Genomic DNA, 15,460 nt, shown 5'->3' with positions numbered 1-15,460 from the left:
TATGGCTAAAAGACTCTTGAACTGGCGTAGCTGCTATTGCAAAAGGTCACACAAGGCGACAAGCAATTTCGTTGCACGCGACCTGGTCTAAATTATTGTTTTCTGGAGGCTATATTCAGTTGTCGAACGGCCTATTGTATTTTTGATGGTTTAATTAAATGTATGACGTTTTTTTCTCTGACCACCAATGCCATGACTATTATGAGGTGTCTCGTTTGGGTTTAGATATGGGACTAGATGTATACTTTGGTGTTAATACTCTTGAATGCAATGTCATACAGTCCTGTATGATAAGAAGTTTGTGTGTTTACAATGAAAATATGCATGTTTTATAATAAAACATATCTAGGAGTTATGAGGCTGTCAGTAAATGTTGAAGGCATAGTATACAGATTTCATCCTGGCTCAATACAGAATGTGGCAGGTCCTGCATGTCTTTTAGGTAGCTAATTTGCTAGTTTTATACCAATTTAACAATTCTGCTAGTTTTCATGTTAACTGAATGTTTCAAGCCTGTTTATGTATACATTGGAAGAATTCATTGGTAGATTTTAAGAATGGTTACAAGCCAAACCACACGTTTGTAAGTTTAAAGTACATTATCTGTCATTGTAAATGCTAAGTTTGTATCTTTCATAACCTATATATATATTAAATATTTTCCAGATTTTGGATTGCTTTTTGACATACTAAAGGTAAGTGTTAAAAGTTTCAGGGCTTTTATGTTGCATACTATCACATAAACAGTACAACTTCTAGGGAAATTTAGAAACTTTTATGCTGCATTGACAGATACATTAGTTTTATTTATGTCTCATATGCCTTGTACTTTAGGTCAAGAATGTGCATGCCTAACTCTGTAGCTGTAAATGTTTGCAACAGGTTCCATTTCATGGTACTTGTGTGTATGTGCCTAGTGGTATGTAACAATCCTCCAGATGTCAATTCGTTTTGCAGATTAATAATAGCTATAAAGTGACATATCACCCCTTTTGATGAATGCAGTGTGGGCTACCCTTGCACATGAAGTCAAAGAAGCAAAATTGTAGGTTGTGGAGAGATGCTGTAGCACAAATTGATAGTATTTCTGATCAATTTGGCGCTGTTCTGTTTAAGGATGTAAGCTAAATGGTGTTACTGAGCCACCACTATTCAATGTTCATGTTCAGGAACAGCACTGAGGTGGGATAGGTTGACACCTGAATGTTTATTTTTATTTTGTTTGTTTGTTTTTAGGTTAGCGTTTTGATTGATAAATATTAGATATATTTACATCATATCCTTATGATGTAAATATGTACATTGTTATTGCCTGTTCGACCAGGCTTGTGCAACAGGATGTAGAATTACAATTTGAATTAAAGGAAGTAGAATTAAAATTCATATGCATAATTTAAGGGTAGTGTTTAACAATGAAGTTTCACAATATATGTCAGATATGATCGCAACAAACACACAACTTATAATTGACAACAGTAACCAATTACATTTCCAAACTAACCTTCCCAAAACTGAATGTATGTGAGATTCAACACATTTGTCCTGTTGTGTGTTGCCATGAATTGAATTCCACTTCCTGTCATTCCAATTCAAATTCAACATTCTGTGGGGTGGGGCCAATTCAATTCAAATTCCAATTCATTAATTGAATGTAGGCCAATTCTAAAATTCGGAATTGTGCACAAGCCTGCGTTCAACAGAACTGATAAAAATATTTCAGTGTAACTGTATGAGATTTCTGATGTGTTTTCTGTGTGTTTTTCAGATGGCGCCTCCTAGCAAGCGGTCCAGGGCGGCCAAGAAGAGACAGGCTGACTTGAGGTCCACTGAGGTCAGGCTGTTGAGCTTAACTATCTGTCCTGATGTATTATGATTGTGTGTTTAATAAGAAACATGTAATGTTGGACACATTTGATATGTTTCTCCCAATTCTTATTTACAGTAGTTTTTATGTTTGCTTGAAATATGCCCTTACATTTTGAATGTATTTGATTTTAATGAAGGATGTGCTGCATGTCTAATTTAAAGGAGAAATCCAGCGAGTTCTTACATAGATCTACGTTTCTCAAGTATTGTCGGTACAAAAAATGAAAACGTTTGTTTTTACCGGTAGCTGCTGGTTGTAGCAACTCGAACTAGGAAAAACTGATTGTTTTGACTTTGTTTCATACCAACAGTACTCAGTGACCCATGAGAAACGGAGACCTATGTGAAAACTCGCCATATTTCCTTTTAAGAAGTTGCTGAATATTTATGATCTAAATATATATACATTACTGTTCTGAAAGTATGAGTATATTAGTTGCTTTAATGATGAAATTATTAAAGAAGTATGATATGTTAGACTTGGTAACCTTATGATGGGTTTTCTGTGTTACAGGTGCCGTGCAAGAGGTCCCCGGTGGCGCAGGTTGACTTGGTCTCCTGTGACGAGGTTGGGCGTCCTCGTAAAAAAGCCCACACACAGTCTTCGGACGCTATACAGTCTTCGGACTGCCAGTTACAATGCCAGTTACAATGCCAGTTACAATGCCAGTTACAGTCTTCGGACGCAATACAAGCAAACTCTACCAACTCTCAAACAAACTCTACCAACTCTCTGAATATGTGCCATGACAATAATGCTACTGATTGTTGTTCTTTGAATGAATCTGTTGACTTCCCAGAGAGATCTGTGCTGATGGGGTCTTTTCATCAAGGCGATTCACGGTTTGGAAATGTGCGCAACAAGCAGTGTGGTGCCATCAGTTTGACTGCTGTTTTGAAGTCCAAGATGAAGAACGTGTGGAGCTGGGAAACTGGAGATCTTGATGATGTTTTGATTAAGGGAACTGTTCTTTACAGGTCAATGAGTGCACAGGGTAAAATAAGAGACCAAGGAAGGGGTTACATTGCTGTGTCTGAATTGCCTAGACAATATGAAGTGTGGAATTGTGATTTCTCAATAAACTTTGCTGATTCTTACACTGGATTTATTCAGGTTGATGACTATGACGATGCTTTACGTGATGTTGCCATGCCTTTTGATGTAGCACTGCAGCGTGCGCTGTTTAGTAATGATGCTTGTTTGTTGACCATTTGTGCTAACACATGTGCTGTAGTGAATGCAGGAACAAGGTTTGCGTTTGTTGATTCACACGCTAACAGAAACGTCAACCAGAAAGGTGAGAGGACAAGTTGTGTTGCATACTTCAGCTCTATACACTCCCTGGTCACATTTGTTTACGACTTTGCACGAGCTTTTGGCATAAGCACACCAAGGTTTGAGGTAACTGGAGTCACAGTAATAACTAATGCCAACGCCCAGATGGACGATTCAACGAGCTCTGCAAGTTGCTGTCCACTCTACAGCGATGTGGTGAAGCGTAAGCCTAAAGTGTGTGAACGAGTTGTAAGTGGGTCGTCTACAGTTGCAGCTAATTTCACAAGTAGCACAGAATGTTCACAGACCATACCAGACACAAATGCTTGTTCTAATGTAAACAGTAGACCACTGTACAGTGACGTTTTGAGACAAGTTCCCAGTAAGGGTGTTAAGCGAAACAACATTGCAACAGACTATGTCATTCTTATTGATGCAGGTGCGCACGAACAGTCTTTTCAACCTTTACAGTGTGATGTGCAAGCAAATTATGTCATTATAAGTGATATAAGATTTCACAAACAGGCTTTTAAACCTTTAACTCGTCAAGACCAAGATGCACTGTGCACGCGTTTAGAGCTTCAACATGAAAATGTTGATTTGAGCTTAATGGCAACCATTGATCTCGATGACATGGGATCTCCCTGTAAGATAAAAAGCATAAAACCTGATGGGAATTGCTTTTACCGTAGCCTAGCCTTTAGCATTTGTCACAATGAAGACAAGCATTTGAAAATAAGACGGGCTGTCGTGAAACACCTTCAGAGAAACAGCGCCAAATTTGAAACATATCTGAGGGAAGAATACACATCTGTGCAGGATTATGTGAGTAAATCAAGAATCTACTACTGTGGTTCATGGGCAAAAGAGATTGATATTTTTGCTGCTGCTGACTTATTGCAAACAACTATATTTACTTTCAATGATGGAAGATGGAATATGCACAGACCTACAGACTCACAGACATGTAGAGAGAATTGCATTTATTTAAATCACACTGGCAGTCATTATGAGGTTGTAATATGTGTTCAACACAAAGATGCAAGAAGTTGCGCAGGAATATGCCAGCCTGTAAAGATTGATGACAAGTTGAGGTCAACACGAAAAAGAAAGCTGAACGATGAATCAGAAAATGTGAAAGCAAAGAAAGATCGCCAGCGATATCACAATGACAGCGATTACAGAGAGAGAAAGCGTGCACGTGTTCGGAATAAGTATACATCTGATCCTGAATATCAAGAATTGCTACGTGACTACTCTAAAATGACATATAGGAAAAGTGCTTCCTTCCAAGCAATGGTACGCGAGTATTCTAGTGTCAAATATAAGACAAACAAGAGCTTTCAGACTTATGTGCGTGATTACTCCAAAGCCAAATATAAGACAAACGGGCCATTCCAGAATCTTGTCCGTGACTACAGTCATACAAAATACAAGAAAAACATTGGATTCCAGAACAAAATTAAAGAGCATAATAAGTGGAAGTATCAAGAAAATGAAAACATCCGTGTAAACAAAATCAAAAAAGGTTGTGAAAATTATTCAACATGGCAGAAGAAACAGGGAGACATTGATTTGGCTATTGATCATTTTCGTCAGGAGGTCAGCCGTGGTCCTGAATATGTATGCTCAGTCTGTCATCGTTTACTCTTCAGGAAGCAGGTGGTTGAGTGTAAAAGACATTACTATGAAAGCAAAGGAGCAGAAGTGGCTGCATTGGCTAATAGATGCATAACATTGCAATATTTACATGTGTGTGATGATGAATGTGAACAGAAATGTCATTTGTCTGATAGTCCATTAAGCAAATTATGGATTTGCCATACATGTCATCGTAAAATACTTGGAGGAAAACTTCCCGAAGAGAGTGTCACAAACAACATGCATTTGGATGATATTCCACCGGAACTTAAATGTCTGAACTCTTTGGAACAACATCTCATTGCACGTCACATTCCCTTCATGAAGCTGTTGTGTTTGCCTCGAGGCCGCCAGAGAGCTTGCCATGGTCCTTGCGTCTCTGTTCCTGTTAATAACACAAATGTGACAAATATACTCCCAAGAAATGAATGTGATGACAAGATGATAAGAGTGAAACTGAAACGCAAGTTGACATATAAAGGTCATTACGAGTACATGTATGTCCACACTGATCGTGTCAGAAATGCACTGAGGTATTTGATGGCAAACAATAAATGGTATGGTGATGTGACTATGAATGACGAATGGGTAAACTCTCTGAATGGCACTGACCAGCATGAGGAAAGCACCAAACAGGAAACACCTGCTAACAGTGATGATGACAATGTTCCTGAAGAGCAAGCAGAGGAAGATGTGACTTATATCAAAGACCAGAATGGGCTTTTGTCAGATACATCATTACAACCTGTCGATCTGGGTTCAGAGATCATTGATCAGAATTTTCAGGACATACTTAATGTGGCACCAGGTGAAGGTAACAGTCCAGTGAGGCTGCTGTCCGATAAAACCAACGAGGCAAAATGTTTCCCTGTTTTGTTTCCATCTGGTGGACCTACATTCCATGATGAAAGAGAGTCCAAAATAACTCTGTCTCGGTACCTGAATACACGCATTCTGAATGCAGATGGGCGTTTTGCACAGAACACAGACTTCATTTTTTACGCACAATACATATCAGAGGTGCATCAAGTTGTATCTGGTGTATCAGTGGCGTTACGCAAAGGTGGCGGCAACTCCCCTCTGAAAGACGCATCACCAGACATGTTGTTGAACTCAGACTCCTTGGGTAAAATATTGCGCAATGACGAAGGATACAAGTTCTTACGAGGAATTCGTGGCACACCTCCATACTGGATGTCAGTTCAGAAAGATTTATTTGCCATGATAAGACAACTCTCCATACCCACATTCTTTGCATCTTTTAGCTCTGCAGATTTGAGATGGCCTGAAATGCTGAACTCTATTCTAAGAATAGAAGGTAAACAAACGTCTGTTGACGATCTTGACTGGTCTGACAAATGTGGACTCATACGCCAAAACCCTGTGACAGCGGCAAGAATGTTTGATCACCGATGGCATTGCTTTCTCCGTGATGTAATCATGTCGCCAGCAGAACCCATAGGGAAAATAAAGGACTACTTTTATCGTGTTGAATTTCAACAACGTGGTTCTCCTCATGTCCACTGTCTTTTTTGGGTTGAAAATGCTCCCAAGATTGATAAAGAGAGTGATGATGAAGTGGCACAGTTCATAGATACATACATCACCTGTGAAATTCCACCAGAAACAGATGCAGAGCTTTATGAGGTTGTGAGCAGCGTACAGAGGCACAGCACAAGACACTCTAAGACTTGCCGCAAGAAAAACACAGTGTGCAGGTTCAACTTCCCACGGCCACCATCAAGCTGTACTTTCATCACAAGAGGCGGTAACTGTGAGGACTTGAATGGCAATGATGACAATACAAGTGCGAGTGCAATAATAAAGAATGTTAAAACTGCGTTGACCATGCCTGACATGGATTTTGATACAGCCGATGCATTTTTTGAGTCTCTTGGGATAGATCAAGATTTGTTTGAAAAGGCGTACAACATATGTTCCAAAAAGAAAAGCATTGTCCTGAAACGAAGTCCTGGAGACATTTGGGTGAACCAGTACAACAAAGACTTACTCCGTGCTTGGCAAGGCAATATGGATATCCAGTATGTCACAGATGCCTTTTCAGTTGTGGTCTACATACTGTCGTACATCACAAAAGCAGAACAAGAAATGGGTTTGCTCTTACAACGTGCCCAAGACGAGTCAATGAATGGCAACCTTGATGCAAAAGCAGCATTCAAACAGCTTGGAAGTGTATACCTACACAACAGAGAAGTTTCAGCCCAAGAGGCAGTTTATCGATTAACACACATGCACTTGAAAGAATGCTCTCGCGACGTACAGTTCATTCCAGTTGGTGATAATCCTGTTAGGATGAGTTTACCTCTGCATTTACTCCAAAGTAAAGCCCAATTCCAACAGTGTAATGATGAAAGCAGCATTTGGATGACCAATGTGGTTGAGAGGTATAAGAGCAGACCCCAGAATGCACAATTTGAGGATTTATGCCTGGCCAGTTTTTGTTCTGAATACAGAGTTCTACCAAAGTCACAGGTTCCGGCTGAAAGAGATTCACATGACATTGTACAGCTCAACAACAACTGTGGCTTTGTGAAACGAAGGACCCGAACTGAACCTGCTGTCGTGAGGTATCCCAGATTTTCTCCCACAAAAAACCCCGAAAAGTACTTCCATTCATTGCTGCAACTGTTTTTGCCTTACTATGAAGACTGTCACCTCAAACCGCCCCAGTTTGATACATATGAGGATTTCTATAAAAATGGTGCAGTGAAATGTGGTGTTGATGTTCAAAGAGTGCAGTCGATTGTGGATACCAACAAAGCTTTATTTGAAAAAGAAAGTGATGAGATTGATAGAGCTAAACAGTTGCTGGAAGACAAAATTGATCTAGAAGATGCCTGGGCTCAGATATGTCCTGAAACAGAAAGGGAACGTCTTCGTTGTTTGAATCTGATGAAAAAAAAGGTTGTAGATGATGAAGGTGATGATGATGACAAACTCATTCCTGACCTGACAGCAAACCCACAGACTACATGCACTTTGGAAACAAATCATGTGTCAATGCCCAGACAAGATGCATTACATTTATTGCGATCATTAAATGAAGAACAGTCTGCCATATTCTATGCTGTTCGTAAGTGGTGTTTGCAGAAACTGTTTGGACAAAATCCTGAACCATTGCGATTATTCATTACTGGTGGAGCAGGAACAGGGAAAAGCCATTTAATCAAAGCGATACATTACGAATCTACCAGGCTGTTGTCACAGATTGCTGAAAATCCTGAGGATCTCACTGTGCTTCTAACAGCACCTACAGGAGTGGCTGCATATAACATTGGTGCTGCAACAATTCACAATACATTCTCCATTGGTGCAAATGTCAAACTGCCATATCAACCACTAGGTGATGAGAAAGTCAATTCTTTGCGAACCAAAATGGGCAGCTTGCAAATTCTGATCATTGATGAAGTGTCCATGGTCGACCACCGTCTTTTGGCCTACATTCATGGTAGACTGCGTCAAATTAAGCAGACTGGTGATTATTCCTTGTTTGCCAAAGTTTCCCTGATTTGTGTGGGTGATTTTTTTCAACTCAAGCCCGTGAAAGGCACGCCTCTTTTTGCTGAAAACAAAGGAGCCAACCTGTGGGACAACAACTTTGAGGTTGCAGAACTGACTAAAGTTGTTAGACAAGAAAATGCAGCATTTGCGGAAATGCTTAATCGTCTCAGAGTCCGTAAAAAGAACGAACCTCTCACCGACTGTGATGTTCTCACACTGAGGCAGCGTGAAACTGGTGAGGAATCTACAGACATTCATGTGTATGCTACAAATGCAGAGGTTGATGAATATAACGTGAAGAGACTGCAAGAGACCTGCCCAGACGCAATCAGCATACGTGCTCAAGACTTTGTCCGAAATCCCAAAACTGGAAGAATGGAACGGAAATTTGGCTTTCACACAAAAGTTTTCAACTCTTGCTTGCCTAAATGTGTTTCCTTGGGTGTTGGAGCAAGGGTCATGTTGAAGAAAAACATAGATGTGTCTGATGGCCTTGTCAATGGAGCATGTGGCACAGTCGTGGAAATCATTCAAAGTCAACAAGACGATGACATGCCTGCAGCTATCCATGTGGACTTTGAAGACCCTAATGTAGGAAAGATCCAGAGGTCAAAAGCAAAAAGGGTTTCTGAACGTTCAACGATAGTGGAAGTGCAAGAGGAACAAGTGGCTAATAATGGTGGAGTACGAAGGCAACTGCCGATTAGCCTGGCCTGGTCAGTAACTGTACACAAATGTCAAGGGCTTACTGTTGAAAGGGCTGTTGTATCACTCAAGAAGATCTTTGCTCCAGGGCAAGCATACGTTGCATTGAGTCGCGTGAGAACTCTTGGTGGGCTGATAATTGAGGACTTCAAAGAATCTGCCATATTTTGTGATAACAAAGTAGATTCAGCTATGAAAAGCTTGCCTGAGTTTAACTTTGGAATGTCTGTTTTATCCAACATGAACCCTGTGTGCACAGTAGCACTTCACAATGTGCAGAGTTTGAATGCTCACATTCAGGATGTTCAATCCCATAAAGCCCTCATGAATGCTGACTGTATTTGCTTAACAGAGACGTGGCTCAATGTAGACACTGATGAAGAGCCACAACTTCCAGGATACGTCTTCAAACACAATCCGAGAGGAAACTGTTACAATGACTCCGAGCCAGCCTTTGCAGCGCTGAAACAACAACAAAGAGGTGGAGTTGGTCTGTTTTGTTCAGAAAACGTTGACGTGCAGGTGTCAATTCCAGAAAGATGCAATTTGGAATGTCTGTATTTTGAAATACCACATGCAAATTTGACTGCTGCTGTGTTGTACAGGCCCAGCTCTTATAAGATTGACATGTTTCGAGAACAGTTATTACAGGTCATCTTTGAACTTGAAAAGCATCCTGGGAGGAAACTCATCATGGGAGACTTCAATGAGGACATCTTTGTATCGTCTACAATTCTCAAGTTATTGGAACGGCATGGATACACTCAACATGTGCAAGCAGCCACAACTGAAAAAGGTACATTAATAGATCATGTCTACATTAAAGGCACAGAAGATGTTGTTGTTGAAGTTGTGCAGACATACTACAGTTTTCATGAAGCGATACTGATCTCACTGTTGTAATGTTTTCTGTGATTAATGATATTTGTCTTTGAATAGGTAGGCATTTATATTCTGGCTGTTACACATGACGTCATTATGAGTTCACTTCATATTCCGTCCGCTAAGTGGGGTTTGGGTGGGTGGGTGGTGGCAAGGAGAGAGCATAACACTGGACGGTCCTTGCAAGGGATGGGAGGGGTATGGGGGCCATTTTCCAAAAGAAGTTGCAAATAACGGTAAAGATATACAGATGAATATGTAAATATCAGGGAGCTATACAGTTGATTTATTATATAGGCAACTAACATTTTTTTAAAGTCAGCGGACCATTCCTTAATTGTCTAAAGCATTTTAGACTATGTCTTGTTAATGTTTGTCAAATTATTTCATTTTGGTTACATTACACCACCATTACACAAAGTTATGCGTAATGCATTTAAATGCTAAAAAGAGTCCAAATTAAAGTTTTAATTAATGGACAGACATAGCACTATATAGCTAATGGAATGATTTTATCTTTACCGTCATAGTAAAACCTTAACATTATCAGTGAATTACAGTTAAGACGATAACAGTCAATAACAGCAAACACAGCTGTTCAATTTTAGCCTACAAATAAAATTGATAACAGTAAAATAAAATTAAGCATATTATTTTACACATTATTTTTTTGTCATATATTACAGTCAGTTGAAGACTGGTATTATTATTGCAACACTGAGTTAAAGGACAATATCTTAAATCTTCAATGAAGTGAAAGAATAAATTATGTATGAATGAATTGTCCCGAGATTATGTAAGAATGATGAAAACAAACTAAGAAAACCAATCAAGCCAAGTGCAACTTCTTTTGGAAAATGGCCCCCATACAGGGAACTTTTTTGTTCAACATTTTTATGAATTATAGAATTATACCAAGTGGACAGTCATGCTACAGTTTTCAACATATACAGTTGTGTGACACAAAAAGTGTTCCTGCTTCACCCTTATTGGTGTCATACTGACAAATGCTTTGGTACAGTAAAGTGATGATACCTTGTGTACAAGATCACTTGAGATAGTGCTGATTACATACAAACTCTGTCATTTACTGTGGGATCAGTTCTGTTCCCTTTAAGCTGACACAGGTCAGAGGCCCAGCCTCATCTCGCTGCAACACCAGTTTTTCTTATAAAAGGGCAGAATCTCAAAGGACATTCTGTTTGGTGGAGTTGCCACCAGCACCAGGGCAGTTGAAGGACATGAAAGCCATGGACAGCAATGCAGTCTGCTGAGACAAGCATGTGAGTAAACACGCTAACTGGAGACAGGTGATGTGTAAAGGGGGAAATTCAGAGGACACATTCAGAAGAATACCATTTGGATAAAAAAAAACAGCAGCAACAGCCATTATTCCTGTGTCGGACTACACAGCCATTTTTAGCAGTGATTTCTATGTCTACGAGACTGACAAGTGGCATCTTAGCACTGTGTATCTTTCATACCAATTGAACTGATTAATAATAATAATAATAATATGTTTATTTTATATATAACGCCTTTCTCAAACCCAAGGTCGCTTTACATAGTAGAAGGAAAAGACCTTACCATTTTTGTCTGAGTGATGAAAATACATGTTAGCAGTCATTTACATATTCAGCACTGTCCACTTGGTATGCAGTTCTGTAAACAGGGTCTAATACACATGGTGAATAAAACTAAATTGCATTGTTAAAGTAGTTAAAATATGCATCAGTTGGTCATTTCATTTACAAATGTGTTACAATATATTGACAGACTTTAGATAATTATTTTGTTTATGTAAAAATGCTGTGTTTTGACATGAAGAATTCAGAGAAGGAAGTTTGTTTTTGTTTCTAAGTTTTAGATTGGGTGAGGACAATTCAGTTGGCTACTTAATCAACCCAGGACAATTTTCAGCCATTACTACTGTACAACTACTTGAAATAAGACATATTTAATGGTTTAAGTTTTATTTTTTCTGCCTGTGTAATGCGTTGTTTGTTTTTCATTTCAGACCTGATTTTGTATTAGGCTGTTCTTTTGTGTTCTGTTCTTTTTTGTGGGACTGATTTGTTTTAGCTGCGACTGTACTTTAAGTGTTTTGTTATCATACCAAGGACTAATTTAGATGGTGTGTAACATGATACTTTACTTGTTGATACATTGAACAAACTATTCTTATTTTGTTTTGTTTTGTTATATTATTATCAATTATTGTGAAGTATGTTTTGGCATGGATAATTACAAAGAAGGAAAAAGAAGGAAGATTTATTGATATTATATCAGAAAAGTTACTTATGTTCTATGAATAATGGCATATGGAATCTGTTTACTAACATATTGCTAAATTTCACTGCTGGATCTGTACCACCACAAAACAATGGACTGAATTTGGACTGCAAGAAGTTTTACTTTGTAAGACAAAACTGAACCAAGCACTACAGAGGTTTGGAGTCGGAAATGCTGTCATGATCTTCTGACATATTAACATTATGTGAGTACCCATTATATTTAATTGTACATTTTTTCAAAGACAGGCATCCTAATTCTGATTCATGCACATTTGACAGGATGTAAACTTTAAGAAAAAGACATGTTGGTTTATTTTACCTGTGTAACAATATCATGTAGACTTTTATTGTAAATGTACATCTGCTGTCAAATGACCATACAGAAAATGTTGGCCAAGGCCCAGCAACGTAGCCTTTCGAGTGACCTGCACCAGACACAGGGCATGCTGGGGATCACGGACATCCACCAGCCTCACAGCCTTCCGAGTGACCTGCACCAGTCCTGCTGCGGATCACAGACATCTGCCAGTAACGCAGCCTTCCGAGTGACCTGCACCAGTCCTGCTGAGGATCACGGACATCCACCAGCAACATAGCCTTCCCAATGAACTTCACCAGTCACAGAGCCTGCTGCGGATCACGGACATCTGCCAGCCATGCAGCCTTCCGAGTGACCTGCACCGGTCCTGCTGCTGATCACGGACATCCACCAGCAACATAGCCTTCCCAATGAACTGCACCAGTCACAGAGCCTGCTGCGGATCATGGACACCAGCCAGCAACGCACTCTTCGAGTGACCTGCACTGGTCCTGTTGCTGATCATGGACATCTGCCAGCAACGCACTCTTTGAGTGACCTGCACCAGACACAGGGCCTGTTGAAGATCACATACATCCGCCAGCAACGCAGCCTTCTGAGTGATTTGCACCAGACACAGACATCCGCCAGCCATGCAGCCTTCTGAGTGACCTGCACCAGTCTTGCTGCGGATCACGGACATCCACCAGCAACGCAGCCTTCCCAAAGAACAGCACCGGTCACATCTGCCAGCCATGCAGCCTTCCGAGTGACCTGCACCAGACACAGGGCCTGCTGAGGATCACGGATATCCTCCAGGAAGGCAGCCTTGTGAGGGACCTGCACCAATCACAGGGCCTGCTAAGGATCACAGACATCCACCAGCAACACAGCCTATCAAGATCTTATGTGAGTATCCGTGTTTTTCTTTCTCCAAAAGATGCAATCTAAATGTTTATGCATAGTTTAGTAGGATGTAGCCTACATCACACTGTTAACAAATAGACATTTTGCTTTCTTAAACCTGTAGAACAAAATAATGTATACTTTTATTGTAAATTTACATCTGCTCTAAAATTACCTTACAGATAATGTTTTCCCAGTTTCAAAGAATATACCTTCTGAGATGTTTCAAAGCTGTGGTGTGGCCACTGCCACAGGTATGCACAGAACTGGTCCATACGTCTGTTCCATGGGACACACCAATGGTTAGGACTGTTGAGGCTCATGGACATTCACAAGCCACACAGCCTATCCAACCACCTGTACCAGATGGACAGCCTGCTGAGACTCATTGTCCTTTTCCCTTGGTGGTTGTGGTGGTGCAGACTTGTACTTGTCAGAGTGTCTGTTGAGGTTCATGGACCCTCACCAGCCTTGTCACCTGCTGAGGCTCATAGCTGATCTTGGCAATCTACAACAGCACTACAGGACAGCATTACAAGGCCAATGAGTTGTACATGTGGCCATCTACTGACTAAGGGCTGACAAGCCTGGTTAAAAATATTGACTTTGTGCTGTAGATTATTATTATATGTTCATATCACATAGTCATATTTATTCATATCACATAGCCTTATTTATTCTGCTCTTATAAAATATCTGCTAATACACTGCACATATTTATATCTAATTTATATTATTATAAACCACCTTCTGTAAACAAACTGCATACTGTCTACACTGCACTATATTTCTTGTTGTGCTTATGCTCCACCTGTCTATACTTTGTATATCACATTGCACTTTTCTGCTTTTTTGTACTTCTGGTTAGACGTAAACTGCATTTTGTTGACTTTGTACTTCTACTCTGCACAATGACAATAATGTTGAATCTAATCTAATGATAGGACCATTTAGTAATACAAGGGAAATGTAAGTAATTGGGGATTTAATGACTTCATGTTTTTTCTCAGTTTTATTTTTTACTATTTTGGACATCTTTGCTTTTTGTTTCACCATTTTATGTCATCATTTTATGTCATACTATCTAGGAGGGTAGCTTTCAGGGTATTTGTTTGCATAACATCATGCAATTTATACCTCTTCAGTTTGAACACTTATTGTTAATAATGTTAAGATGTTTATATATTAAGTATAGAAAAGATGTGATGATGTGAATCACATGACAAAAAGTGTCTACCACAGAGTTGTAGCAGATTGTCAATGACTGCAGTAATGACTTTTAGTCCATAAATAGCCTGAAAGTGAACAGACTAACCAGTCAGGGATTAACTAGCCTACATTTTGAGATTTGTAAATCTATGTAAAATTGAATTACACATCACTAGCTATGCTATAATGAAATTGTAATTAATAAAGTACAAATGTTTTTTTGCCTTAAATTTCTTTACTTAAAAAAGACTTTGAGTACTCAGTGAATTTTTAAATGAATGAACTTAAAGTCATGAAAACACATGAAGACTTACAAGCCAAATGCATTTCTGCAAATTGCAGTGCCCTCTATAGGTTAAAGGTCATCACATTTCTTGAACCTTCGGCCTTTGGTTTTGATACATGAAAGGGTTGCTATGATAGCTGACTTTATGTTTGATTGGCTGTGTTGGGCAAACGGTTCTGAATATGGCTTCAAAAATAAGGACGTATGTAAGGTTCAGTCTGAAGATTGTCTGTGCCAACTTTGTGACAAACAGACAAAATCTACAGAAAGTAATGTATTGATAAGGCATGGTCTGAAGATAGTCTGTGCCAATTTTGGTGAAGATGAGATATGTGACCTATGAAAATTGTTTAGCGTTTTTGATTAAATCCAATATGGCAGCCTATTCAACTTCGTTGTTGTCACAAGTTGTCATCTGTCAGCCTAAGGACCTTCCACAGTATTACCAGACACCACTAGCAAGTTTTAATTATAAGCACAACAGCAGCTACAGGCCAAAAGGCATGTTTCTAAATTACAGTGCCCTCTAGAGGTAAAAGGTCACCAGATTTCTTGAGTGTCCCCCTGATCGGATC

The 15,460-nt window shown here is 39.5% G+C and overlaps 1 protein-coding gene across 1 annotated transcript; it reads left to right on the top strand.

Moving 5' to 3' along the window:
• Positions 1 to 670: 670 nt before the first annotated feature.
• LOC121720037 lies at positions 671 to 9,963 on the top strand. Its single transcript, XM_042105873.1, has 5 exons — positions 671 to 695; positions 1,766 to 1,831; positions 2,381 to 3,028; positions 4,742 to 9,021; positions 9,363 to 9,963. Coding segments are annotated over exons 2-5 (4,995 nt in total). The 5' UTR covers positions 671 to 695; the 3' UTR covers positions 9,364 to 9,963.
• The last annotated feature ends 5,497 nt before the right edge of the window (positions 9,964 to 15,460 follow it).

The sequence above is a fragment of the Alosa sapidissima genome, chromosome 1 (assembly GCF_018492685.1).
Source record: "Alosa sapidissima isolate fAloSap1 chromosome 1, fAloSap1.pri, whole genome shotgun sequence".
Lineage (NCBI taxonomy): Eukaryota > Metazoa > Chordata > Actinopteri > Clupeiformes > Clupeidae > Alosa > Alosa sapidissima.
Note: the sequence above shows the minus strand (reverse complement) of the source record. Positions and strands in the feature narration are given on the sequence as shown.

Coding starts and splice junctions, on each gene's coding strand:
- LOC121720037 (XM_042105873.1), top strand. CDS start 1,766: ATGGCGCCTCCTAGCAAGCGGTCCAGGGCGGCCAAGAAGAGACAGGCT. Junction 1,832..2,380: donor CTGACTTGAGGTCCACTGAG/GTCAGGCTGTTG, acceptor TCTGTGTTACAG/GTGCCGTGCAAGAGGTCCCC. Junction 3,029..4,741: donor ATGTTGCCATGCCTTTTGAT/GTAGCACTGCAG, acceptor CATTTTCGTCAG/GAGGTCAGCCGTGGTCCTGA.